Raw genomic sequence first — 27,205 nt, forward strand, 5'->3', positions numbered from 1 at the left:
GTTAATCCCTCTGCGCTGCAGCTCCTCTGTCAGTCAACATGTCGGCTTTGAGGAACACAGTTCTTCTGTCAGGTAAGTCCTCCACCAGACTCCATTCATCTTTACACTCATTCTGACCCAGAACACAAGTCAGAGAGTCCTGGAGCTACAGAAAAGCAAAGACTAACAAGGATTAATGAGAGTTAACCTCTGCAAAGAATCGAATGACCTCAGTTTAAATCTGTTCGTCTCAGAATTACCAGGTATGTGAGAGTTTTCTATTCAGGAGTTTCACTTTTTATCTGAAATAAACTCCAGTTGTGAAAATATCCAGAAGGTTATTTGACCAAACCTGAATCGTTGATCTGAAACGTGTTGAACAGTGAAGGCACATTTTATTTTCTTTGTTTGCTGAGTGTGTTCCTGCTGGATTAAGATGATGCATCCGATCATCTTTAATCTGATGGTAAAATAAGAAGCTTTCTGTCTGTCGTTTAATTAAACCTGACGAACGTGAACACTGACGTGTGATCAGCAAACCAATCGCACCTTTTATTTCTTTATTGATCAAAGTGTGGTTTACTTTTGTTCGTGGCTTGATTCAGCTCAGTTAATCGCAGCCGGGCGAGTCGCCTCTGACGGCCATCTTTGTTTGAGTCATGTGGTAAAAACACTGTTCTGGTTCCAGTTTGTTTGTAAGGTCCACTTACTGACTTTCAGCCATGTCACATGGTCCTCATCAGTAGATTGAAACTGATGATGAAGATCACTTCAGAAGGTTGAAAGCTCCAGAATGAGATTGTTTTATCAACAATGTGTCTTTGGAATTGTTTCAATGTAAGTCAAGTTTCATTTATTGATCAGGATCATATTTATTGATTAAGCTAATAAGTTAAATAGATGATTTGATTTTACTGGTTTATTGTGACACTGATTCAAAGTTTGACTAAATATTATTTGAATCATATAAATTTAACAAGTTATTGCTGGAGGGTTATTTTTGTATGTATTTTGCATTAGACAAGATGTTTCCTGCCTCTATAGAACCATTGGTAGTCTCCATTATAATCATCCAGCTGTCACCAATTCCCGATTCCTGCAACGGAAAATAAACTTGATTTGAGTGCAGCTTCGTTCCTGTGTGGTCGGTGTGGCTCCAGTAAGAACCTTAATCAAACTCTCACAGCTTCACAGCCTCCTTCCTGCAACCTGGCCTTCCTGGGGTCCCCAAACCTTGCCAAGGCCTCAGCCAGTGGGACAAAATCCAGCCCCTGTCCAGGCTCCAGTTTGCAGTTTGTAGTGCTGTTTGAGAGTAGAAGTAGTTTGATGTTGATTATTTGTTGTTTGTTTGTTTTTGATTATTTGTTTGTTGATTCTTTGTGTTTGTTTGATCATCATGTTTGTTTGTTTTCAGTGTTTCTGCTTCTGTTGGTGTCTGCGTCTGCCTTCGTGGAGGAATTGGATGACAGGTGAGTACAAACTGTTTTTAAAATGAGTCCTTCGTACTTTTTTCATCTCTGTTGTAAAGTCAGAGGTTTTCATGCGATTTTAGAGAGAAAGAATTTGATTTCATTATTCTGTAAACTAAAACATAAAGAATCTGAGACCAGATGGACGAACAAACAAACAGAAGAACAACAGGCCTCATGTGTGACGTGAGTCCATGAAGAGAAGCAGTTTGTGGTCAAAGTGCAGCTTCAACACAGGAAACATCATCCTGTCGTTGAACGTCAGGATTCATTCTGATGTTTTCATCTGAATTAATAATCATTGTGATTTTTGTGTTTAACAGCTTCATGGAGACGAGAGGGGCCGACGACATCTGGCTCATCAAAGTACGCCCACGTTTATTTTATGCTTCATTTTCATTCAACATGGCTCAAATACATCGATGGTCCTCTTCATCAGCAAACAGTGATTATTACTGGTTACTATCCAGATGATTCACTTGTTCCAGTGAAATCTGTCTGTACGATGAGCTCTTCATTGAAATCTGACATTTTCTAGAACCTCTTCAGTCTCACCTGTTCTGACTTCTCACCTGTTATAACTATTATAATAGTAATATTGACAGTAAATGTGCCTGCAGGTCGTTTACATCGGCTGATATTTTGTCTACATATTGAGGTGTAATAGTGTAGTTTGTTTTTATTTACTTATATTACATTTATTTAATAGATTTTATTTTGCTTGTGGTGACGTATTGTGTTTGGACTGTGTGCAGTTTTACGCCCCCTGGTGTACATTCTGTAAACAGCTGGATCCTGTTTGGCATCAGATTGGATCAGAACTCAAGAGTCTGGGGTCTCCGGTCAATGTTGGCAAATCAGATGCCACCGTCAGCACCGGTCAGTGACACCATCAAAGTAACCATAATGTGTAATAAACTGAACAAAATCATCCTCCACTGGCAGCACCAGTTCACAACACCATTAAAATGAGATTAGCAAAATAAAAGTATTACTAGTAAATCTATGTAATGATTTGTGATTGGTAGCAGGTCACAGCGAGGATGGAGCGAGGTTCAGCACTCCAGATTAATACCTGGACTCAGGAACACTTCAGGAAACTGTTGTTTCAGACAGCGCCCAGACTTTTTTGGAATCTGGTTTATTAAAATAAAAACCAAACCCCATAATAATAATATGGAATAAAATTCTGTGCAAAAACAGTAATAAACTGTGATTTAACCAGTCACCAAAGCTATTGACTCATGTTCATGAACACAACGGTGTGTGCCAGTAACCAGGGTACTAACTTCCTGTTGCCATCTGTTTTCTTGTTTCCATGGAAATGCGGCGACTGTGATCTTCATGATAGGTCAGAGGTCATTACTGATGCTGTGATTCTCTCTGCAGGTTTGGCGAAAGAGTTCAGGGTCAGAGGTTATCCAGCCATCATCATGTGAGTCCTCACTGTTGCACAGAGGCAACACATCCACTGCGTCTTTATCACAACATCAAATATGGCTGTGGATATAATCGTTTAGAACAAGTCCCTGATGTTCCACGGGACTAGAGTAACATCTATGCCACCTAGCTTAATGCTATCATGAGACCTCTGCCTGCACAAAAAAAGCTGTTATTTCAGCTGAGTTCAAACATACTGCACAGCAGACGTTTAAAAACACGACGAAATAAAAAGAGATACGAGAAAAAAACATTTCTCAGAGCAACTTCAACCCCCACCACAAACCCCTCCCTCCGTGAAAGCTTCCGACTCAGACTAATAATACAGTCGAACAGGTATGAGCAGGGTTAACAGCCACATTTAAACTTGTTAGCATCGCAGGAAACCAACTCAAAATCGTAACATTGATTTGGTCAAAGACGTGTAAGATGGAAGCTACTCGTGCAGCAAATAGTAACATCAGACTTTATCAGGTAAACATGTCCTTCCCTCAAACCAGTTAGTTACGCAGGCACAACAATCACCTTTGTGAGCAGTGTCAGTGCAGGTTTCACAGGTGTTGACGCGTTCGTTGATGCCGTGGTGAACTGACTCGGATATGTGTCGTCGGGTGTTTTTTCCTGGCTGGGTGGCCGTATTGCTCGGTCAAAAAGGTTAAAACTTATCTCTAAAGGTTACTTTTGGCTTATTTGAGCATGTTTTCTGTTTTCAGGTTGAAGAAAGATGTGAAATATAATTATTCAGGACCAAGAACCAGAGAGGGAATCATGGACTTCGCTAATCGAGTTGGAGGGTGCGTTAACATCAGTATTACCAAATATTTATCTTATAGTCATCTTATTCTAATGTGTCTGTCTGCACAGACTGTTTACAGCAGCAACAATTATATTAATATATATTAAAATTATAACGCTCATAGACGCATAAAGTGAAAATATGCACTTTATAACTATACTTGTAAATATGTGCAGTAGGTAAATGTGCCGAATATAAACAGCCAATCAGAGCTCTCCAGGTCAGCTGAGATAGATTTACAGACCTGCATGTTTTCATTCGCTGCAGAACACAACTGATTTACAGAACTTATTGTTTTAGGATTGAAGTTTGCATTTTATGTAGGTCTGATACCATTCTCTCCTCGAATCAGTCATAACTCAGGTAACTGCACATGGATGTAGTACATTTACTGCCAGACTAGAGGCTGATACTGTTTGTGACGTCGTAGTGATGTTGGTATTTATATGAGCCTTATTAGTTTGATTATCAATACATTTCTGAAATATTTTCATAGAAACTATAGAAACAGTCTCTTTCGCTGGTGTCGGGAGGCTAAATTTGACCCAGAGACAAATATTAGAATTTATATTTTTGTTATGTTTGGTGCAGATTCAATGTAAAATAAATAAGTTGTGTCATTTTGTCAAATGTCAGTCACATTATACAGTCTGTCCGTGCTGTGTCAATCAGGCCGTTGGTTCGATCCCTGAGCAGTTTGCAGCTCTTCCAACACGCCATGAACCACCACGATGTCATGTTTGTTTATGTTGGAGCGACATCACAGCTGAAGGTACATACACACACACAGAGACAAACACACACACACAGACTCTCTCTCTCTCTCACACACACACATACACACACACACACACACAGGCACACACACACAGGCACACACGCAGAGACACACACACACACAGACATAGACACACACACATACAGAGACACACACACACACAGACACAGGCACAGACGCACACACACACACGCACACACACACACACACAGACATAGACACACACAGAGACACACACACACACACACACACACAGAGACACACACACACATACACACACACACACACACACACACACTCCAAACACAAAACCCTTGCTAAACCAATCCGTCCTCACAAAGATGCACAACTACACAAGCAGACACAATGCTGACCTTTGACCTTTGATCTGTTTTTAGGGAAAATATATATCAGCTGCAGAGGAGCTGATTGTTCACACCTACTTCTTCTCCACTTCCAGAGATGTCTTACCAAAGGTAGAGGACAGTAGAGGACAGTAGGTGGTGGTAGAGGACAGTAGAGGACAGTAGGTGGTGGTAGAGGACAGTAGGTGGTGGTAGAGGGTGGTAGAGGACAGTAGGTGGTGGTAGAGGGTGGTAGAGGATGGTAGAGGACAGTAGGTGGTGGTAGAGGCTGGTAGAGGGCAGTAGGTGGTGGTAGAGGGTGGTAGAGGATGGTAGAGGACAGTAGGTGGTGGTAGAGGGTGGTAGAGGATGGTCAAGGACAGTAGGTGGTGGTAGAGGGTGGTAGAGGACAGTAGGTGGTGGTAGAGGATGGTAGAGGGCAGTAGGTGGTGGTAGAGGGTGGTAGAGGATGGTAGAGGATGGTAGAGGACAGTAGGTGGTGGTAGAGGGTGGTAGAGGACAGTAGGTGGTGGTAGAGGACAGTAGGTGGTGGTAGAGGGTGGTAGAGGGCAGTAGGTGGTGGTAGAGGGTGGTAGAGGATGGTAGAGGACAGTAGGTGGTGGTAGAGGGTGGTGGAGGGTGGTAGAGGGCAGTAGGTGGTGGTAGAGGGTGGTAGAGGACAGTAGGTGGTGGTAGAGGGTGGTGGAGGGTGGTAGAGGACAGTAGGTGGTGGTGGAGGGTGGTAGAGGAAAGTAGGTCGTGGTGGAGGGTGGTAGAGGACAGTAGGTGGTGGTAGAGGGTGGTGGAGGGTGGTAGAGGAAGGTAGGTGGTGGTGGAGGGTGGTAGAGGACAGTAGGTGGTGGTAGAGGGCAGTAGGTGGTGGTAGAGGGTGGTAGAGGACAGTAGGTGGTGGTAGAGGGTGGTGGATGAGGACAGTAGGTGGTGGTAGAGGGTGGTAGAGGACAGTAGGTGGTGGTGGAGGGCGGTAGAGGGTGGTGGTAGAGGGCGGTAGCGGACTGTAGGTGGTGGTAGAGGACAGTAGAGAACAGTAGGTGGTGGTAGAGGACAGTAGGTGGTGGTAGAGGGTGGTGGAGGGTGGTAGAGGAAGGTAGGTGGTGGTGGAGGGTGGTAGAGGACAGTAGGTGGTGGTAGAGGGCAGTAGGTGGTGGTAGAGGGTGGTAGAGGACAGTAGGTGGTGGTAGAGGGTGGTGGAGGGTGGTAGAGGACAGTAGGTGGTGGTAGAGGACAGTAGGTGGTGGTAGAGGGTGGATGAGGACAGTAGGTGGTGGTGGAGGGCGGTAGAGGGTGGTGGTAGAGGGCGGTAGCGGACTGTAGGTGGTGGTAGAGGACAGTAGAGAACAGTAGGTGGTGGTAGAGGACAGTAGGTGGTGGTAGAGGACAGTAGAGAACAGTAGGTGGTGGTAGAGGGTGGTAGAGGACAGTTGGTGGTGGTGGAGGGCGGTAGAGGGTGGTGGTAGAGGGCGGTAGCAGACTGTAGGTGGTGGTAGAGGACAGTAGAGAACAGTAAGTGGTGGTAGAGGGTGGTAGAGGACAGTAGATGGTGGTAGAGGACAGTAGGTGGTGGTAGAGGGTGGTGGTAGAGGGCGGTAGAGGACAGTAGGTGGTGGTAGAGGGTGGTGGTAGAGGGTGGTAGAGGACAGTAGGTGGTGGTAGAGGACAGTAGGTGGTGGTAGAGGGTGGTGGTAGAGGGTGGTAGAGGACAGTAGGTGGTGGTAGAGGACAGTAGGTGGTGGTAGAGGGCGGTAGAGGACAGAAAGTGGTGGTAGAGGACAGTAGAGAACAGTAGGTGGTGGTAGAGGGTGGTAGAGGACAGTAGATGGTGGTAGAGGGTGGTAGAGGACAGTAGGTGGTGGTAGAGGACAGTAGGTGGTGGTAGAGGGTGGTAGAGGACAGTAGGTGGTGGTAGAGGGTGGTGGTAGAGGGCGGTAGAGGACAGAAAGTGGTGGTAGAGGACAGTAGAGGACAGTAGATGGTGGTAGAGGGTGGTAGCAGACTGTAGATGGTGGTAGCGGACTGTAGATGGTGGTAGAGGGTGGTAGCAGACTGTAGATGGTGGTAGCGGACTGTAGGTGGTGGTAGAGGGTGGTAGCAGACTATAGGTGGTGGTAGAGGGCAGTAGGTGGTGGTAGAGGGTGGTAGCAGACTGTAGGTGGTGGTAGAGGGCAGTAGGTGGTGGTAGAGGGTGGTAGCAGACTGTAGATGGTGGTAGCGGACTGTAGAGCACATTCCCTTGATCTTCCTCTCCGTAGACCTCCACTCATGTGTTCAGTGTCTCTGGTTCGTCGTGTTTCCAGGCCGTGTCCCTCCCATCTCTACCAGCTGTGATGGTTTTTAAAGATGGAACATACTTCACCTTCAACGGTGAGACAGGAACTGACTTTCAACTGATTCAGCTTTAAATGACTCATTATTGCAGCTGTTTGTACCAGAACTGATGTCACCATGACGACAGCCTGAAGCGTGCTCACTGTGTAACCATGTTAAAATGTCTTCAGATGTTTGCATGTGAATGTTGACGCACTGAAAGCAGTTGAAGTGTCAGCTGAAGCCGATGACATGAAAGGAGTCAGAACGTTTTGTTTGGATTTCAGAGGAGCTTGACGGGGACCTGAAGTCGTGGATCAACAGAGAACGTTTCCCGAACTACTTGAAGATTGACGGCTACACTCTGTACGCCATGGGAGAGTCAGGTAACATAAACACACCTCAGTACGGTCTAACGTCACATCCTCAGGTAAGCAGAGAGACGAGCACCTGTCATAAAAGACCTTTCATAGTTCAGCTGAACATTCTCCTGTTTTGATTTTATGCTTGTTTTCTGGCACACAAAACAACTTAAAGCTGAAACCACGGTTACAATGTTCCGCAGGGAAACTGGTGGTGCTGGCGCTGGTGGAGGAGAAGGGTCTGAGTGAGGAAAGTCTCAGGTAAGACCACATCCCACTTCCATCAGTTCACAGCAGACACCACCTGTGTGAACCATCTGTGATGCGTTTCCTGTTACCTGTTCAGGTTTAAGAGTCTGGTGGAGAAAGTGGCTGCAGACTACAGAGAGATCTACAGCAGGTCAGAGTCTCCCAGAAATCCACAAGATTCACTCCGAAAGAACAGAAAACACCTGAAACTGCCTGTCTGTCTGTCTGTCTGTCTGTCTGTCTGTCTGACTGTCTGTCTGTCTGTCTGTCTGACTGTCTGCCTGTCTGACTGTCTGTCTCACTGACTGTCTGTCTGTCTGTCTGACTGTCTGTCTGTCTGTCTGTCTGACTGTCTCACTGACTGTCTCACTGACTGTCTGTCTCACTGACTGTCTGTCTGTCTGTCTGCCTGTCTGTCTCACTGACTGTCTGTCTGTCTGTCTGTCTGCCTGTCTGTCTGACTGACTGACTGTCTGTCTCACTGACTGTCTGACTGTCTGTCTGACTGTCTGTCTGTCTGCCTGTCTGACTGACTGACTGTCTGTCTGTCTGTCTGTCTGTCTGTCTGTCTGTCTGACTGACTGACTGTCTGTCTGACTGTCTGTCTCACTGACTGTCTGTCTGTCTGTCTGTCTGTCTGCCTGTCTGACTGTCTGTCTGACTGTCTGTCTGTCTGTCTGTCTGCCTGTCTGCCTGTCTGACTGTCTGTCTGTCTGACTGTCTGACTGTCTGTCTGTCTGACTGCCTGCCTGCCTGCCTGCCTGTCTGACTGTCTGTCTGACTGTCTGTCTGTCTGACTGTCTGTCTGTCTGTCTGCCTGTCTGCCTGTCTGTCTGTCTGACTGTCTGACTGTCTGTCTGTCTGTCTGTCTGCCTGTCTGCCTGTCTGACTGTCTGTCTGTCTGTCTGCCTGCCTGTCTCACTGTCTGTCTGTCTGCCTGCCTGTCTGTCTGTCTGTCTGTCTGACTGACTGACTGACTGTCTGTCTCACTGACTGTCTGACTGTCTGTCTGACTGTCTGCCTGTCTGTCTGACTGACTGACTGTCTGTCTCACTGACTGACTGTCTGTCTGTCTGTCTGTCTGTCTGACTGTCTGTCTGCCTGTCTGCCTGTCTGCCTGTCTGTCTGTCTGTCTGTCTGTCTGTCTGACTGTCTGTCTGTCTGTCTGTCTGTCTCACTGACTGTCTCACTGTCTGTCTGTCAGAAACTTCCTCTTTGGTTTCATGGAGGGGAGTGGCTACATTAATGGACTTGTAATGGGGTAAGTTTGTGTTGAAAGTTAATTCATGATCACAGTTCAGGCTTGTTGAAGTGAGGTTGACTGAGGTACTGATCCACAGCCAGTGTTCCTCCTGCAGCAGATGGTGGTCGTCAACACCCCCAGTTTGAAGAAGCAGCATGGTGCACAGGAGCGAAGCTAACGTTCTGCTTTGGAGGTTCTGCAGTATGTTTGCCACCTAAAAAAAGGCTTACTGACAATAGTCAGTCTGCCTCTTCAGACTGGGGGTGTGACAACCACCACCTGCTGTAGGTAGTACACTGGCTCTGGGTTCAACCTCCCTTCAACAAACCTGAACTATGCCTTTTTAGGGTAACAGATGTCAGATGTAAATGATTACTATCAATAACTTTAAGACTAGCGCCGTTCATGACAAGAGACGACAAGACTAGAGACACTCGGACTGTTAACGAATAGAGCCGTAAATGACTGGAGACACTGATGACGAGTCATCAACAGTAACTCACGTCGTGTTGACCTGCCTACAACCAGGTGACGTGTTGATTGAACTGAATATGATTGTTGTTGTCAGTGAGGTGACCGTGCCTTCCTTCATTGTGGTTAATCTGTCCAATGATGGCTACTTCCTGCCACCGGGTGCCATGGAGACAGAGCGCCACCTGCTGGACTTTCTGAATGGAGTTCTGGATGGTAGTATCCAGGTGAGTCCATATTCACATGGAAGACAACGGACGAGATCCAACAGCTGTGTCTGATTATCTGAAATATTTTTCTGTGACAGTGTCAGGGAGGAAACGGTGTCGGTCAGCGCCTCAAGCGCTTCGTTTACGACGCCAAACTCACACTGCTGGTAAGCCTGCGGTCATCAGTCCTTTCTCTTGTTTCCTGTCTCATACCTTCTGACCTTTACGTCGTCTCTCTCCGTCCAGCCGGTGTTCCACCGAGCTCCGCTGCTTGGCTGCTTCCTGGTTGGCTTCCCGCTCACTATCGCCGCCGTTTTTTGCTACCTCTGCTGTAGGGCTCGACCCGCCGCGAGTGACGACGATGACAATGACGGCGTCGCGCTGTTAGCTCCGTCACTGCAGCGCCGCAAAAAACTGACTGACAAAAAGTCTGACTGATGAGCAAAATCCGGAGGACCTTCAACTACAACCGATCCACACTTAGATCCAGAAACATGACTGGAGAGCCACACGCTGTTTGGTGTTTGTTATTGTCGCTGTAGTTGGACAGTGATGTTTGTGGATTGGCGTATTATTGACTGTTGATTGGTGCTGCTGAGGTGAAATACATTCTGTTGTCCTTCTAAGAAGCAGTTGTGTGTGATTATTTAATGCTTTATGATAACAGCTGGCTCCAACAGTCAGTGCTTGAACTCAGCCCTTCACTATTCACCTTATAAATGTCAAACAGTGCTCAAATATTTAACATTTTAAGTGAACCTTTGTGAGACTGCATCCACAGTTCAATTATTAGTCCCTGATCCCAGGGTGGTACCCGCTGATAATTACTTCCTGTAAGTCATTTTGTTGATTTTTGACAGCTCTCCTGACAATTTTGTTGACAGAAAGAGACTGAACAGACTGGTCAGGAGAGCTGGTTCTGTCCTGGACTGTCCTCTGGACACCACTGAGGATGTAGGTGAGAGGAGGATGTTAGCCAAGCTGACATCCATCATGGACAACCCCTCCCACCCCCTGCATGACACAGTGGGGGCCCTCAGTAGCTCCTTCAGTAACAGACTGCTGCATCCACCCTGTAAGAAGGAACGCTACCACAGGTCCTTCATCCCATCAGCTGTCAGAGTTCAGCTCCAGCATCAGTTCATGCAGCTCTGGGTCCATGTTCACACTGTTTTTGTACTGATGTGTGATTTATCAAACACAAATTACCTTACAATAATTGCTTTTCTTACTCACCCTCATTGAGTACTCTACCTGTCAGTACATACTGGTATTCTACTGTGACATATATATATTTATTACTGTGCAATATCATAAATGCTGTAGTCACCTTATCCACTATGTGCAATCTGTGTAAAATCAGTAAATTCTGTCCAGTATTTGACAGTACATTTTTACAGCAGATTTTCTTATAGTTCTTTGGGGCAATATTTAATTTTTTACATATTATTTTTCATCCCAACCCTCTATTATGGCAGGTAAAGGTATTCTTATTTCACCCTTTCTGAGCGCTGTGAGGTTGTGTTCCCACATCAATAGCTAATTTGGCTGGACCTTTATGAATGAATGATACCGGTTGATGTGCAAGGCATCATGGGATATGTGGGATTTGTTACTCTCAAAATCAGACAAAACAAAAAGAAGTCCAACATGTGACTTTCCACAAACAACCCCATAATGAACTGGTCCACATTTTCTAATAAAGAGCCATGTGAATACAGCTGTCAGTGATGTACCAGGATGAGGTTCAGTGTCCTGCTCACTGGAGAGGAAACCATGCAGGGTGTGTTTTACAGCTCAGATGGCAAAAAAAGTTGGCACGCTGTGGAAAACGTAAATACCAACAGAATGCAATCATTTGCAAACAAACTGTGTACACCAACAACATTAAAAGTAAATAACAAATAATAGGTACATGAGTATTGTGACGAATTATGGTCCTGTTAAGGTATAAAATGAGAGAAGGTATTCTTGTGATTTGGTCAGTTTTAATAGGGATTATAAACCTTGCTCAGTTAAAATACCTTAATGTTTTACAATCCATTGATTTATGTATTCATTATCCTCGTAGATTTAAATAAAATACCGTAATCATTCCATCGCTGATGGGTAAGTTAGTGGGAGTTTAAGGAAAAAAGTCTCAGCAGCAGCCCAGGGGGCTTTTATTTTGGAAGTAAGTCAGTCAGACCGGATGTTACGGCAAAGCTGGTGTGCTAACAGCTAACAGCTAGTTAACTTTGACAAACAAGCTAAGTGTCCTGTTAATAAGGCGACAGACAGCAGGTCTGCAGCTGTCTCTCATGTTGCTGCTCGACTGAACGGCCTTCTGGAAACTGCTCGTGCACACGCACAGTCTCCATGGCTACGGAAGAGTTCTACGAGGTAACGCGAGCTAATGCTAACATGCTAACTGTAGCCAACGACAGAGTTCAGAGTAAACTTTAAAAACTTTGTGAGCTGAGGATGTGCTGAACAACATGAAAGTGAAATAAACTGGATAGTTAGCAGCTTGTCGACTCGTTAAAGTGAGCCAGAGTCCGTCAGGAGATTAAAACCCCCAGTTTGAATTAACGTCTGTAACTAGCCAGCAGAGTTAGCTCCCTCTCCGTTGGCTCGGTGTTAGCTTAGTGCTAACAGATTTTAGTCTGCAGAATGATCAAATGTCAGTTTGTGTGTCTTCAGTTTGATCCGTGACTTGTTTATGAAACTGAACCGGTTCAAAGAGCGAAGAGCAAGTTTGGTGTGAAACTTTGATCGTGTTTGGATTAATCTCAGCTGCCGTCGTCTCTGCTGAGCGGGTTCACGATTATTCATTTAGTGCTCCGATAATTAAATGCTAACATTCACTGGGTGTGAGAATACCACGATGTTTACATCCCTTCCTTTACTGAGGTTAGACTTTGTAAAAGCAGTTCAAAAAGTCAAAACCCTAACCCTAACCCCAACAAATAATCAGTTAACCAACTAAGTTAATCAATCATTAAAAAATCAATTAGCAATATTGATAATTGATTTATTTATCAAGAGGAAGAAAGCCCGGGTGGCCGCTGTTGTTTTGTTTCATGTGTTTTTATGGTATTTGGTTAGAGGGACAGTTGAGACCTGAGGTACCCACTGATCAGCAGTCAGTGTATTACCAACAGTAGACGCTGTCAGCATGCCCCCCAGCCTGGAGACAAGCAATGAAGCTAAGCTAACGTACTCCACCTAAAAAAGCCTTATGGACAATGACAATATCAGTTTACTTGTTTGCTGTAGTTTGAGTATTTATAGAGCTACCTTTTCCTCACACACACACACACACACACACACACACACACACACACACACACACACACACACAGCTGGGCCTCACACTGTGATGTGTGATCAATAAAAATGAGTGAGCTTGAGTGAATCTGAAGTTTTAAAGTCAGACCTGAAGTGACGCGGCAGATCTCCCTCCTTGAATTTAAAAGTACATTTCTGTAAATTGTTGCAGAGTTTCCTGAAGCAGGTGAGCTGATGGGCAGGAAACATGTGACTGTCTCAGCTGGGATGAAAAAGAAACAGCTTGTGGAAACTTATTTAATGTTTATGTGGATTTAGTTTTTTTTATTTTTAAAAACTTATATTGAAAATGGCCTGTTTTTATTCATCCATGAGTTGATTGACAGAAGATTAATTGGCAGCTATTTTGATAATCAGCTAAACGTTCGTCTTCATCACTTTTCAAGCATTAGAATCAGAGTTTTGATGGTTCCAGCTTCTTAAAAGTCTGGGATTGTCTCAGTAAACCGTCTTTAATCTGTTGGTTGGACAGAACAACAGCTTTGAGATTTTTCACTATTTTCTGACATTTCATAAAATTAACCAACTGATCAATCATGCCTGCATTTTAACCTTTAAAGTCTTTAATTTTCCACTGTCAACTTTATTGTTGTTGTATTTGTGCTGTTTGGAGCAGCTTCTAGGCAGCTAGACAGAAAATTAATCAGCCATCTTTTGATAGTTGATTAATTATGACCAAACATTTAAAGAATGGAGCTTCTCCAGAGAGAGCTTCTGCTGCTTTTTGTGCATCATAAATGAAAGTAAACTGAATATTTTCCTGTTTTGGACTCTTTTAGCCAAATAATTGAGAAAACAATTGTCAGATTAATACATAATCTTGCAGCTGTGTGCTGTTATTGATACTCATTCACTTCCCAGTAAAGTGGTGTTTTTATGTATTTGATGTATTTGTGTGTTTTTGACTCTTATTTTCCACGTTTCTACACCGCGGTTCTCTCTGCACATCCTCAACACACATTTCCAACATCATTTGAAGGTTCTTGTCTTTGTCTTCATTGAGAAATCTGCAGATTATTTTCTCAACTAATCGAGTTATTGTTTCGTCTATGAAACATCAGAAAACAGTGAAAGTGGCTTTTACAGTGTTGACAGTTAGAAAACCAGACGTGATCAGTTTACTGTCACTTCAGATCGTGAAACGTAGAAAATCCTCACAACTGAGGAGCTACAGCTAACAGCTAACAGCTAACAGCTATCAGTTATCAGAATGGGCACTGATTAATTTTCTCTAAATCGATCATTGTTTCAGCTCTCGATGTTTTAAACTGTCAAATATCAGCACTGAAGTCCAGAATCAAGACTCCAGAATAAACCTTCTTGAGCAGATTTTGGTCTCGTTGGGGGTGTGAAGGTCATTTGTGCCGAGCCGTCACAGTCTGGGGTTCAGGGTTGATGGATGTGAAGTGGAACCACAAACTAACCTGGAAGAGTTAAATATGAGATTAAATGTGAGTCTGTTTCACCTTCTAGTTTTTCCCTCTTAAATCAGAGTAATAAACACTGAAACTCTGTGAAAGCTTCAGCTTCAGGTTGAGTTTCTTCTGTCAGGAGTGATTTTCTCTTCAGTTTGTGAAGACGAATGTTACAGATTTCATGACTGAAAGGAGGTCTGAGGCGACTTGTTGAGGCTGAGAGAGATCGTTGTCATGGAGACTGTTAATTTCTAAATATATGGCGATGTGTTCAAGAACTGGAAAAGATCAAAGATTCATCCAGATAACTGACCCTCCTGATGAAGATGATGAAGATGATGTTGGTTGTCTCCCTGCAGGTGGAGAGGATCATGGATAAGAGGAAGAATAAGAAGGGGAAGGTGGAGTACCTGGTCAGGTGGAGAGGTTATGGCTCAGACGGGGACACCTGGGAGCCTGAGAGTCACCTGTCCACCTGTATGATGTACGTTCACGACTTTAACCGTCAGTACGCTGAGAGGCAGAGAGACAACACGTTACTGCGTTCCACTCGCAGCTCACCCAGCCACCACTGCAACCCCGCCCACAGGCCGCCCTGCAGGCCGCCGCCCACCGCCACCGTTCACAGTGACATCAGTGGAGGTTTAACTGGAGACTGCGATCAGACGAAACCCGCGTCTGGTCCGGCTCACCTGCCCCCCACCGGACTGACCCGCCCGACCTTCGTCGGCTCGCAGCAACCCCCGCCGGCCGGCAGGTTCAGCAGCGGTCTGATGTCGGCATCTCCGGTCGGCTCGGCCCGCCGCAGCATGGACCTGTCCAAGACCGGCATCAAGATCCTGGTTCCTAAGAGTCCAATGAACAACCGTCTGGACTCGGAGGAGTCTACCAGCGAAGCGGCTCATGGGCTGGAGGCAGGCGCTCAAGAGGCTCACCTGGTCCCTCCTGAGGTTGCTCTGTTGGTGAAACCTGCAGGAGTCCAGCTGGGGCCGGGAGAAGAAAGGGCACGCATGGGGACCAGACCCCGCAACCAAAACCCCCTGCCCCCGCCTCGAGTACCCATCACACCTGCTGCCATACGCTCCCTCAGCGGCACAGGTGAGATGAAATTTAAAACAGCTTTTTTTCAGATCTGATCCAGGGTCTGCGCGATCACCAGGTGTCACCTGGAGTGTGCTTTGCATTCATTTGATTGGCCGATTGATTGATTGATTGATTGATTGTCTGATGATGTTTCAGTGAAAGTTGAGTCCGTTTCAACTATTTTATTTTGAGAAGTGAAAATATTTCACGAACCTTTGAACCAGCAGCCAAGAACGTTTTAAAATGAAGAGCGTGAAACACACGACAAGAGAACAAAGCATCGCAGTCCAGATTCAGTCTGATGAGCAGTACGTTGACTTGTTCTTCACTCGTGACGATCACGATGAGAAGACGTGTACGTGCTCAGTGATATCCTGCCAGCTGTCAGTACTTTTACCTGTAGAGTCAGAGTCATTATCAGATAGTCCACTGGTGGCACTGGGAACATTTTGGGCTCGAGAGCGACTCCATATTTCCAAGGTGGTCATAAATAGATAAATAGATGACTGGTTCCTCTCCAGCTGACAGATCTGTTCTAACATTTCTATTCTGTGTGAAATGATATGAAACAACATGTTGTGTCATGAAGGTCTGACGATCAGCATTCGGACTCCTCCAGGTAACTCTGGGGTGATAGAGGCCGTCGCTGCCGGCGGGATGCCAGGTGTGCAGAGTGCTGTCGCCGGGGCAACCAGCGTAACGGGGAAACGTCGCCTGGAGGAACGTTCCGCTTTCGACAAACGTCTCCGGTTCAGTGTTCGACAGACAGAAAGTGCTTACCGTTACCGCGACATCGTGGTGAAGAAACAAGACGGCTTCACTCACATCCTGCTGTCAACCAAGAGCTCAGAGAACAACACGCTAAACCCTGAGGTGAGGTCACGACCCCGTGTTAGACCACACACACCAAAATATTGAGTCTTTAGGTGAGGTCACGACCCCGTGTTAGACCACACACACCAAAATATTGAGTCTTTAGGTGAGGTCACGCCTCCCAAAACCCCGATCAGACCCGGCTGACGTGGTGTCAGTGCAGGGCTGGTTTCACAGATAAATAGTGAGCTTTTTTTTTTATTTCTCTATTCTGTTATATTTTTTCCTCCTCCTGCTTTTTCCTGTTCCTGTAACACCTGAACTCCCCAGCTGGGATTAATAAGTCTTATCTTATCCATTGCTCACAGCCACGTTGTTCTTCTTCCCTCTTTAGGTGATGAAGGAGATCCAGAGCGCCATGGCGACGGCAGCATCAGATGACAGTAAGATGGTGTTACTTGGCGCCGTCGGCAGCGTCTTCTGCTGCGGCCTCGACTTCCTGTATTTCATTAGACGTCTGACAGACGACAGGAAGAAGGAGAGCATCAAGATGGCCGAAACTATCAGGTAACACCGGGGACGCCGGAGAAGCGAGGTTGCCATCGGAGCCCTGTCTGATGTCATCACTAAGTTGGAGGTGCAGTCGGCTTCGACGTCTGACCTCTGTGTCCTCTCCTTCAGGACCTTTGTCAACACCTTCATCCAGTTCAGGAAGCCAATCGTAGCAGCGGTGAACGGGCCAGCGGTCGGCCTTGGCGCCGCCATCCTGCCACTCTGCGATGTAGTTTGGGCCAATGAGAAGGCCTGGTTCCAGACGCCGTACATGTCCTACGGCCAGACGCCTGATGCCTGTTCATCCTTCACCTTTCCCCGCATCATGGGCCTTGCCTCGGTCGGTCCACCAGTTAAAACCTTCCATTCTGTGCCAGGCTAAGTTGAAACGTTCGATTCTGTGCCAGGCTAAGTTGAAACGTTCCATTCTGTGCCAGGCTAAGTTGAAGCGTTCCATTCTGTGCCAGGCTAAGTTGAAATGTTCCATTCTGTTCCAGCCTAAGTTGAAACGTTCCATTCTGTGCCAGGCTAAGTTAAAACGTTCCATTCTGTGCCAGGCTAAGTTGAAACGTTCCATTCTGTTCCAGCCTAAGTTGAAACGTTCCATTCTGTTGCAGGCTAAGTTGAAACGTTCCATTCTATTCCAGGCTAAGTTGAAACGTTCCATTCTGTTCCAGCCTAAGTTAAAACGTTCCATTCTGTTGCAGGCTAAGTTGAAACGTTCCATTCTGTGCCAGGCTAAGTTAAAACGTTCCATTCTGTTCCAGGCTAAGTTGAAAAGTTCCATTCTGTGCCAGGCTAAGTTGAAATGTTGCATTCTGTGCCAGGCTAAGTTACAACGTTCCATTCTGTTCCAGGCTAAGTTGAAACGTTCCATTCTGTTCCAGCCTAAGTTGAAAAGTTCCATTCTGTGCCAGGCTAAGTTGAAATGTTGCATTCTGTTCCAGGCTAAATTACAACGTTCCATTCTGTTCCAGGCTAAGTTGAAACGTTCCATTCTGTTCCAGCCTAAGTTAAAACGTTCCATTCTGTGCCAGGCTAAGTTGAAACGTTCCATTCTGTTCCAGCCTAAGTTAAAACGTTCCATTCTGTTCCAGCCTAAGTTAAAACGTTCCATTCTGTTCCAGGCCTCTAGCCTGACTCTCGGATGGTCTTGTCGTGGCCGATCCTGTACGACAGTGGGGGGTCTGTACCCGTGTAGTGTGACATGCTAAATGACCTTTGCCCCGCGTCCCACGACACCCCGGTGAAAACTAGCACGTCAGAATGCATCTAGTGTGACGACATGTTCCTGAGCGTTGACCAATCAGGCGCTCTCTCCAGAGGATAGTCAGGTAACCGTGCTGCAGAGAGGAGGGGGCCGAGGTCGATGCTGTCAGGTGGGACAATGAAAGAGAAGGAAAGTTGAGCTTTGGCAGCAGTACCTCTGCCTGTCTGACATTTCCTCCAGAGAGAACCATACCAGCACCAGACAGCTGGAGCTCTTCATCAGCTCAGCGAGCAGCCGTCATCACATCGTCATCAGTCCTGACTGCTGGAGCATGATCATCATTACTGACTCCAGGTGGAACAGTCACCTGTTTGATGCTGCTCCTCGTACGATAAGATGATCGACTTTATTCATCCCCAGCTGGGGAAATGTGGCGTCACAGGCAGCGTCACCCCGTGATCGTTCCATCTGACGCGGTGACCATCGTCAAAAAGTCACGTAGTCTGATCCCGGCACAGTTAAATGTTCAGGCTAAGTTAAAACGTTCCATTCTGTGCCAGGCTAAGTTGAAACGTTCCATTCTGTGCCAGGCTAAGTTGAAACGTTCCATTCTGTGCCAGGCTAAGTTAAAACGTTCCATTCTGCTCCAGGCTAAGTTGACGTGTTCCATTCTATTCCAGGCTAACGAGCTGCTGCTGAGCGGCAGGAAGTTGACGGCTCAGGAGGCGTGTACTAAAGGCTTGATTTCTCAGGTTCTCTGGCCAGGAACCTTCACACAGGAAGTGATGCTGCGAATCAAAGAGCTGGTGACCGTCGACTCACAGGTCAGTGACCAGCGTGTGTGTGTCTGTGTGTGTGTGTCTGTGTGTGTGTGTCTGTGTGTGTGTCTGTGTCTGTGTCTGTGTGTGTGTGTGTCTGTGTGTGTCTGTGTGTGTGTGTGTCTGTCTGTGTGTGTGTCTGTGTGTGTGTCTGTGCGTCTGTGTGTGCGTGTGTGTCTGTGTCTGTGTCTGTGTGCGTGCGTGCGTGTGTGCGTGCGTGTCTGTGTGTGTGTGCGTGCGTGCGTGTGTGTGTGTGTGTGTCTCTGTGTGTGTGTGCGTGCGTGCGTGTGTGTGTGTGTGTGTCTCTGTGTGTGTGTGTGTGTCTGTGTGTGTCTGTGTGTGTGTGTGTGTGTGTGTGTCTGTGTGTGTGTGTGTGTGTGCGTGCGTGCGTGTGTCTGTGTGTGTGCGTGCGTGCGTGTGTGTGTGTGTCTCTGTGTGTGTGTGTGTGTCTGTGTGTGTCTGTGTGTGTCTGTGTGTGTCTGTGTGTGTGTGTGTGTGTGTCTCTGTGTGTGTGTGTGTGTGTGTGTGTGTGTGTGTGTGTGTGCGTGCGTGTGTCTGTGTGTGTGCATGCGCGTGTGTCTCTGTGTGTGTGTCTCTGTGTGTGTGTGTGTGTCTGCTGGTCTTTGTTGCTGCATCAGATTCAGAATCAGCAGATCTTATTCTCTCGTATCTCCACTGATATTAAACTGAATGGAGCTGCTGAGCTCAGACAGGAAACACTTTGAGCTGTTTTCAGGTCAGTTTCAGGGTCGGCGAGTCGTCACCTTCTGTTTATTGATGTTTTACATGTTACCAGAGTTTTTGTGTATAAATACACGCAGACAGCCACACACTGTTCACATGTTCTAATTGTCCGCTCTGGTTTGTCTTCATCTGTGGTCATTGTGGTTCCTGGCCTGCAGGTTCTACGGGAGTCTAAAGCCCTGATGAGGAACACCAGCCGCAGTGCTCTGGAGCAAGCTAATGAGCGCGAGTGTGAAGCCCTGAAGAGAGTTTGGGGCTCGTCACAGGGAACCGACTCCATCCTGCAGTACCTGCAGAGGAGAACCGAGCTTTGCTAGAATCTGGACCCGGACCGGGACTTGAAACGGGAGCGAGGCTGGTCCCATGACTCAGCAGCACTGACTCGGCAAATCCTGAGCTGGAGAGGAAACGCTGACCGTTCTCTCCATTTGTTGCAACATTTAAATTATGATTTCAGCAGAACGCTGATTTTGGTCATTTCTGTAAATCCTCTTGTTCTCGATGTCCTCCAGTTCATCTCATCCATGGGGGGTCCACAGGGTTCAGCTCTTGGTCTGCTGTTGTGCAGCTTCACATGCTTCTTCAGGTGATAACATCAGGAAACATGGGATGGATTATGAGGTTTATGTTGTTCCGGCCAGACTAAAGGGAGTCCGTTTGAAAAGAACCTGAACAGATCAACTCAGGGTTAAAATAGCTCATAAATCAGACTGAATGTTTGTCGTATGGGAACTACTCAGTGACAACAGCTTAAAACAGCAGATTTCCAATGGGAGTTCTGCACAGTCTCTTGATTTAGAAAATCACCTGTTCTAAGACGGGATAGCAGTTTCCCCTTGTTTCCAGTCTCTGTGCTACGCTGGGCTAAAGGTCCTGGACCTCTGTACTGGATGCAGAGATGAAACTGAAACATTGCTCTGACGGAGAACCAGAGGATTTATAAAAAGCTTGGACTGTTCCTTTAGATTGAGGTGACCTCTGACCACTGGAGGCAGAAACCGGATGTGAACTTACACATGGACCCTCATGTTTTTTTTAAACAGGATCATCGGACAGTGTGTCGCAGATGTTATATATAAGTCCACACTTGCGGTCTTTCGCTCCTCAGTCTGTCCTCTCTTAGTCTTTAATGACTCCATGTTTCCTCTGGCGCCACCCTCAGGACAAACTACATTTTTACCAAGTTCCATTGATCTGGAGTCTAAGACCAGATAAACCATCAGGATGCAGTGAACTGCCAGAGTGTTGAAAGGACTTTGAATTGAGAATAATTACATTTGTATGATCATGCAGCAGCTTGACAGCGATGAATTATGGGTAAATATTGACAGAGGAAGGACCACTGACTGACTGAGCCGTCTGGACATGCCTGTCAGTTGTGAGGGTCTGAACAGGATCAGGATGTGAGCGGGTTCAGGTTTGCAGACAGTCTCTAATCATCCATCAAACAGTTTAACCCTCATGTAAAATTAAACACAAACTCGCCCCCCCTTCAGGAAACTGCCTGTTTGTTCTGTTAGTGTTATTTCATATGAAAGTAAACTTTGAAGTCAAACTGAAAGTAAAATGTCATGTCATGGTTACAGCTCATCTCAACACATCTGCTTTGTAAACTGATTGTTGTCACCTGCACAGGTGGAGCCAATCAAATCCTGCTTCAAACAGCAGCGTCAGCGTCACACTGAGCCAATCAGCAGCCGGCTACACCACACGAGAGCCACATCTCTGAACAACAACCCACATTAGCTTCATGCTACAGTCTCCTTATCTGAGTCTAACGTGATGAAGGAGCCACCAAACCAAGATTCACAGAGGAAAGGTGCACAGGCAGCTTGCAGGCTAGTTAGCTAGTTAGCTAGTTAGCTGTTCAGCTGCAGCACATTAAATGTTGATGTACCTACAGGAGCCACCTGGTCCAGTTAGATGCTGATGTGGTTCTGGTCTTCACTAACAACACAATCTGTCCTGACCGTTTGTTCACTCTCTGGTTTCCTGCAGCGTAACGCCGGCGCCCCCTGTTCTCACTCTGTTGCCTAACGCTCTCTGTCCCTACAGCGGGACACCAGCATGGTGTAACACAGGCAGCTACTGTCAATCAAAGAAAGACACGCCCTCCAGCCAGCTGATACTTCATTTTGTTACCTGTGGACAGCCAGGCTAGCTGTTTCCACCTGTTTCCAGTCTGAATGTTAAGCTAAGCTAACCAGCTTCTGGCTATATCTTCACATTTAGTGTACAGACCGGGGGGGGGGGGAGCAAAGAACCCACCCTGTGATAAGTCACCTGACCTGCTCTGTCTCATAACATCTAACACAAAGATTTCACTAAATGTTCAGCTGGTGTTGTTTAACTCAGCAGCTTTTTGACGAAGCTGCTTCAGTTTATGTTTAAGAAAAAGTGACAAACAGGAAAAACCAGGAACCGTTTGAAACGAAGGTTTTTCAGAATGATTTCAAACTTCATTCATTCAGAGAACGTACGGGAAACTTTTTATGTATTAGAATGAACTTTTTCACAAGTAAAAATGTCATTACACAAACTCACCTGTGTCAACAAATATTCAGAGTCATTTCCACCTCTAACTTCTTCATAATTATGACAAAATAATTATGACATGAGAATAATTTGTAATAATAATAATCTGTAACATCATTTATTATATAGCTACAAAGTACTTTATGTATCAGCTGATGAATAATAACATGATGTAACATGAGAAAAACAACAAAAAGTGAAAGTGGAACTTTTCTACCAACAAATGAAACAATATTGTCTCTACAAAAAGATTTGTTGTCTCACCCTGAGATGATGTGATACTTTAACTGTAGTTTAATGTATGTCGGTGGTCCTCAACCTGTGGGTCAGGGACCATCCGAGGTCACAGGACCTCCAGGCAGCAGGTCACCTTCTGCTTTAAAGGTTGTCAACATCTGTTTCCAACTCAAATTCATTTCTTCTTCTCTCAATAATTTAGTTTGAGATGCCTTCATCCAAACACACATGAAGCAGGTTTCTTCAACAAAACCTGATCCCGAGCCTTGACCACTGAAACCACCTGCTGCTGACATCATCATGGTGGACAGGTGTCGTGAGCTCCTGTAGCCAGGTGGAGGCGGTAGGTGTTGTCATGGAACATCAGCAGACTATAGAAGTTCTCTCCTCCTCTCAGGACTCCGTGTTCGTTGCCTCCCCATGATACTGGACTGTCGACAAAACCATGAACCGTCAGTGAGACCCAGGACTCCAACCGAGGTTGCTCCAGGTAACACCTGCAGGACAGGTGAAGACAGGAATTAGGTTTAAAGTGGAACCTTGCACTGATTTCCACATAAAGTCACTTTATTACTGTCAGTAGTGTGGACTGTATGGAGAGGCTGAGATTAGTTTTACTATAAATACTACTACTAACAAGCTAGTAGCTGTAGTATTAGAAGAAGTACAGTCATGAATAAACCTCCATAATTACACAGAATCAATCACAGAAAAAGTGATCTCAAAGAGAATCTTCATGTTTTTAAGTTTTCTTCAGTATCACAGTGATCCTGTCTGTACATCCATGTTTACACTACTAACAGGAGCTGCTAGTAGGAGCTGCTAGCAGTAGCTGCTAACAGGAGCTGCTAACAGGAGCTGCTAACAGTAGCTGCTAGCAGTAGCTGCTAACAAGAGCTGCTAGCAGTAGCTGCTAGCAGTAGCTGCTAACAGGAGCTGCTAGCAGGAGCTGCTAACAGGAGCTGCTAACAGTAGCTGCTAGCAGTAGCTGCTAACAAGAGCTGCTAGCAGGAGCTGCTAACAGGAGCTGATAATGGGAGCTGCTAACAGGAGCTGATAATGGGAGCTGCTAACAGTAGCTGCTAGCAGTAGCTGCTAACAATGTGGAGGACAGAGGAAACGTGTTCTGATAGCTGGGTTCATTCTGGATCTTCAGCCTCTTTCTGACTCTACAGACGTCTGTAAATAAACTGCTGACAGAAGCAAAGACGAGCTGCTAACAGACTGATCACAGATCAGTTTAAATGTTGACCTTCTGTCCATCATGTTACAGTAAGACGTCTTGTTGCTGTTGACGAGGAGGACGAGTGCAGACCCTGAGGTCAGAGGTCAGCTGACCTGAGCTGCTGGATGAGTCTGTGGACGTCCTGAGGAAGCAACAGTCCGCGGACAGAGACGCTCAGCGCTCGGCTCACTGTCGTCTTCGGCTCGGGACAGACCAGTGAGGACAGGAAGCTGCTGGATGAGTTGTCACTGAAACCGCAGAAGAAGAGTCAACAGGAGAACGTGTCACATGACAGAGTTCACACGTCGTCATGGCGGCCGTCCTCTCACCAGCTGACACGGGCGTCCACGGCTCCAATCCACTCCAGGAAGCTGTGAGGGTCGCACGACTGCAGGCCAGAGGTCAGCAGGGCGGGGCAGGACAGGTCTGTCAAGGTGTGACTGCTGATCTCAGGCCTGTGCTCCGACCAATCGTAACGGGACAGCAGGGCCTGCAGAGAGGCTCCGCCCCCTACAGGATGGACAGCAGTGGGTTATGGGTAATATATAGAAGTCTTTACATGTGAGTATGAGAGTGACGCCTGCGGCCCTTCACTGAGTTTCAGCTTTAAAGGATCAGACAGTGTATTTAAAGGTTCATACGCTCAGAAAACCACAACACACCAAAATACTCTGTGTTCAGGTCACGTGATGGATCGGATGACGAGATGAGAGATTACGGCGTTTACGACGGCACAACATTAAAACACTGAGCTGACAATATAACATCATACTCAATAAATCTGGCTTCAATTAACATGAGAGTAAGTATCAAGTCAGATACATCAGAGTTTAGTACAGCTAAAGCTAGCTGTAGCTACGTAACAAGCTAGTTTTCACTTAGACATAGCATTAGCTAATATTAGCTGGTTGGTTTATAGTTTGTTGGGATTCCCATTAGCGGTCTCTTCCTGGTGTACACACGTGTTCACATACATGCATACTTAAATACAATGATCCTAATTAAAAGAGTTGAAACATGCTAACAGTTGTATCTATGGTGCAGGTGGGTCACCTGCACACCTGTGAAGGCTCCAGTAATGTTTAGAGCTACCAACAGGCTCTGGAGCAACGTGCCACGTCCAGACGACGTCTTCTACAGGGACGTCCTGCTTATTCCAGCACGACCACAGCGCAGCGCTTTGAGTGTTCAGATTCATTTTTAAATCTTTAAAAATGTTCAAACCGTAGTGAAAACACAGCCGAGCGGCTCTCAGCAAAGTCTGGTCTGATGATGATGATGATGATGATGATGAACTCTCACCTGGATGATGTGATAGCAGGAAGTCGCACTTCATCTGTAGTCGTGACCTCAGACCTGTCAGGAGTCTCTGGTGGCCCCGCCCACCAGGAGCCATGCTGCTGTCAGTCAAATCTACAGATACTACTGTAATGTACATGTACACAGATAAACAGAGCAAAAGTACTTCAGTAATTCCTAAATGAGGAAACCATAAACAGGTATTTTAAGAACAATATTAATAATAGTAGTGCACAGACGCAGCTCAGTTGGCTGTTTTACATCATATGTGTTGAAACTGGTCATAATGATGTCATAATGACGCCAAGGTTCACACCAAATCTGCAGTTTGTTCTGTGGTTGAATCTGGATGGTTTCCCTTCAACTCCTAACAACTCAAAGGAGTCTTTATCCAGAGAGAGACACAGGTGTCCTGCAGAGAGACAGACAGAAGGACAGAGACAGTCAGTCAGAGAGACAGACAGACAGAAGGACAGAGACAGTCAGTCAGAGAGAGAGACAGGTGACCTGTACACTGATGACGTCATCACTGTTGAAGAGGAGCAACGTTTTTACCATTTGGCATCAGAGCAACGCAGTTATCTTCATCTATCCTGGTCCTGTAGGACACACCATACACACTACCTGAGAGACAGACAGAGAGAGGGACAGAGACAGACACAGAGAGAGACAGAGACAGACACATTGTTTCATAAATAAATGGACCTTTTGTTTCTTGTGAATGAAGTTCAGATAAATGTTGAATCATGTTAAATTACTTCAGACTGTGTAAACAGGTGTGTACAGGTTAGTAAAGGTGTATCAGGAGTCTCGTGTATATACAGGTGTACAGACGTGTGCATCAGGTGTGTGTACAGATGTTACCCTGGTACACGGCCGTTTCCAGGAAGTGTTTGTTCAGCAGTTCGTATATCGGCAGCTCTCTGATCAGGTAGAAACTGCTGAAACTGTTTAATACAGCGTCCAGGTGAGAGGGGGTGGAGTCACATTCAGGCAGCAGCACAGACACCTGCGCAGGTAAAACAATTCAACTCATTATTGCATTAAAACACATTCTGAAAGAGCAAGACGAAGAAAAGAACATCAGAAACAAACTGGAGCTCAGCATCCCAATCTGAGCAGATGTCAGCAGGAGCAGCTTCCTGTTTCAGCTTCAGCTGCAGCAGCAGGTGGAGTTAACAGGTGTGTCGCTGCAGCAAAGCTTCGGGCAGAAACAGGGTTTGGTTTGGAGCTGAAACACAGTTTAAAGCTGCTCCGTCTCACCATTATAGAAGCAAAGAAGACAAACATGAAGAGAACAGTTGATTCCAAACAGCTTCACTGGAGTATATTTTGTTGTATACTACTACATTTATTACAGTATATTGATAAATGTAGTACATTTTAATTGCATGTATTAAAATATACTACATTTTGTATTCTATATATTGCTGTTCTGTTGTTTATCGTACATTAAGATAACTACGTTTGTCTTTATTTTTTCTCAGAGACTATATCATACTGTAATAACTGTGTTAATATGTCCCACTGTTTATTATGTTCTGAATTAAACCATTAATAATAAATTAATAGATAAAGTATCATCACTGAATTATATTTAATATTATTCTGGTGTTTGAGGTTTCTGTACATGCATATCTTGAGATAGTACTGCAGTACAACAGTGCTGCATGTGCTGCAGTGGGTACTGTGTGTATGTGTACTGCTTGAATTGTTAATGTTGTAACATGTGAATGTCAATAAAGGTTTATGAATAAAGGATCATCGTGTTTGTTTTGAATCCAAACCTTTACTTTGAAATTCCACGCTGACCATGTGTAAACTTGGTTTGTTGGCTCTGTTCATACTGTTAGCATGTTAGCGGCTAACTCGTCACACGTTCTAGCTAACATTAGTCATTTGTTCGGACATAGACAGATAGGTTAGGGTTAGGGTTAAGAGAACTACGCAAACCGTCCCTTGTCCGCAGTAACACGGCGAAAGCTAAAATGCTACCAGCTAACATGGCGTTACCTTGTAGTTGAAGTGCAGCTGCTCCACCTGTGAACTCAGTCGATTCTTCTCATCCAAAAAATTGGACTGATCACAGACCAGCAGAGACCGAGGAGTCTGAGCTAGGTCCCCAGACATCTTCATGAAAACTGTATCATAACTTTATGACTTTTTTAAACACAGTTGTCTGAGCAACTAGCTAACCCGCTACGACATACTTCCGATGGAGGTTTTCAATATAAAAGCTCACAACTGCCGCAGCTTTTTAAAGGCGGAACATAAAAATT

General features: G+C 45.7%; 3 protein-coding genes across 4 annotated transcripts; 2 read left to right on the forward strand and 1 right to left on the reverse strand.

Annotated features, from left to right (window-relative positions):
• Positions 1-38: 38 nt before the first annotated feature.
• Positions 39-10,275, forward strand: LOC121615611 (protein disulfide-isomerase TMX3-like). The gene is made up of 16 exons (XM_041949993.1): positions 39-72; positions 1,394-1,448; positions 1,772-1,814; positions 2,204-2,327; positions 2,838-2,883; positions 3,602-3,682; positions 4,357-4,456; positions 4,861-4,938; positions 7,122-7,188; positions 7,419-7,517; positions 7,697-7,754; positions 7,840-7,893; positions 8,947-9,003; positions 9,554-9,683; positions 9,764-9,832; positions 9,912-10,275. Exons 1-16 carry the CDS (start codon positions 39-41, stop codon positions 10,101-10,103), a joined length of 1,287 nt encoding a protein of 428 aa, XP_041805927.1. The 3' UTR covers positions 10,104-10,275.
• Positions 10,276-11,863: 1,588 nt separating this feature from the next.
• cdyl (chromodomain protein, Y-like) lies at positions 11,864-22,383 on the forward strand. 2 transcript variants are annotated; one of them, XM_041948337.1, is made up of 7 exons: positions 11,864-12,047; positions 14,770-15,508; positions 16,083-16,366; positions 16,701-16,873; positions 16,988-17,198; positions 18,749-18,892; positions 19,789-22,383. In XM_041948337.1, the coding sequence occupies exons 1-7, from the start codon at positions 12,024-12,026 to the stop codon at positions 19,945-19,947; spliced, it is 1,734 nt and encodes a 577-aa protein (XP_041804271.1). In that variant the 5' UTR covers positions 11,864-12,023; the 3' UTR covers positions 19,948-22,383. The 2 variants fall into 2 exon arrangements, with proteins under 2 accessions (XP_041804271.1, XP_041804272.1); XM_041948338.1 differs by having other exon boundaries at positions 16,113-16,366.
• rpp40 (ribonuclease P/MRP 40 subunit) lies at positions 22,103-27,140 on the reverse strand. The gene is made up of 8 exons (XM_041948341.1): positions 26,940-27,140; positions 25,791-25,935; positions 25,482-25,550; positions 25,243-25,338; positions 24,930-25,052; positions 23,957-24,137; positions 23,741-23,875; positions 22,103-22,899 (listed from the first exon to the last, which is right to left on the reverse strand). The coding sequence occupies exons 1-8, from the start codon at positions 27,060-27,062 to the stop codon at positions 22,701-22,703; spliced, it is 1,071 nt and encodes a 356-aa protein (XP_041804275.1). The 5' UTR covers positions 27,063-27,140; the 3' UTR covers positions 22,103-22,700.
• Between the last annotated feature and the right edge of the window lie 65 nt (positions 27,141-27,205).

This window comes from Chelmon rostratus, chromosome 12 (assembly GCF_017976325.1).
Source record: "Chelmon rostratus isolate fCheRos1 chromosome 12, fCheRos1.pri, whole genome shotgun sequence".
NCBI classification, from domain to species: domain Eukaryota; kingdom Metazoa; phylum Chordata; class Actinopteri; order Chaetodontiformes; family Chaetodontidae; genus Chelmon; species Chelmon rostratus.

Coding starts and splice junctions, on each gene's coding strand:
- LOC121615611 (XM_041949993.1), top strand. CDS start 39: ATGTCGGCTTTGAGGAACACAGTTCTTCTGTCAG. Junction 1,449..1,771: donor GTGGAGGAATTGGATGACAG/GTGAGTACAAAC, acceptor TGTGTTTAACAG/CTTCATGGAGACGAGAGGGG. Junction 2,884..3,601: donor GGTTATCCAGCCATCATCAT/GTGAGTCCTCAC, acceptor TTCTGTTTTCAG/GTTGAAGAAAGATGTGAAAT.
- cdyl (XM_041948337.1), top strand. CDS start 12,024: ATGGCTACGGAAGAGTTCTACGAG. Junction 16,367..16,700: donor ACAACACGCTAAACCCTGAG/GTGAGGTCACGA, acceptor TTCCCTCTTTAG/GTGATGAAGGAGATCCAGAG. Junction 16,874..16,987: donor AAGATGGCCGAAACTATCAG/GTAACACCGGGG, acceptor CCTCTCCTTCAG/GACCTTTGTCAACACCTTCA.
- rpp40 (XM_041948341.1), bottom strand. CDS start 27,062: ATGAAGATGTCTGGGGACCTAGCTCAGACTCCTCGGTCTCTGCTGGTC. Junction 25,936..26,939: donor AGCTGCACTTCAACTACAAG/GTAACGCCATGT, acceptor TTACCTGCGCAG/GTGTCTGTGCTGCTGCCTGA. Junction 24,138..24,929: donor CCTGCTATCACATCATCCAG/GTGAGAGTTCAT, acceptor TCCATCCTGTAG/GGGGCGGAGCCTCTCTGCAG.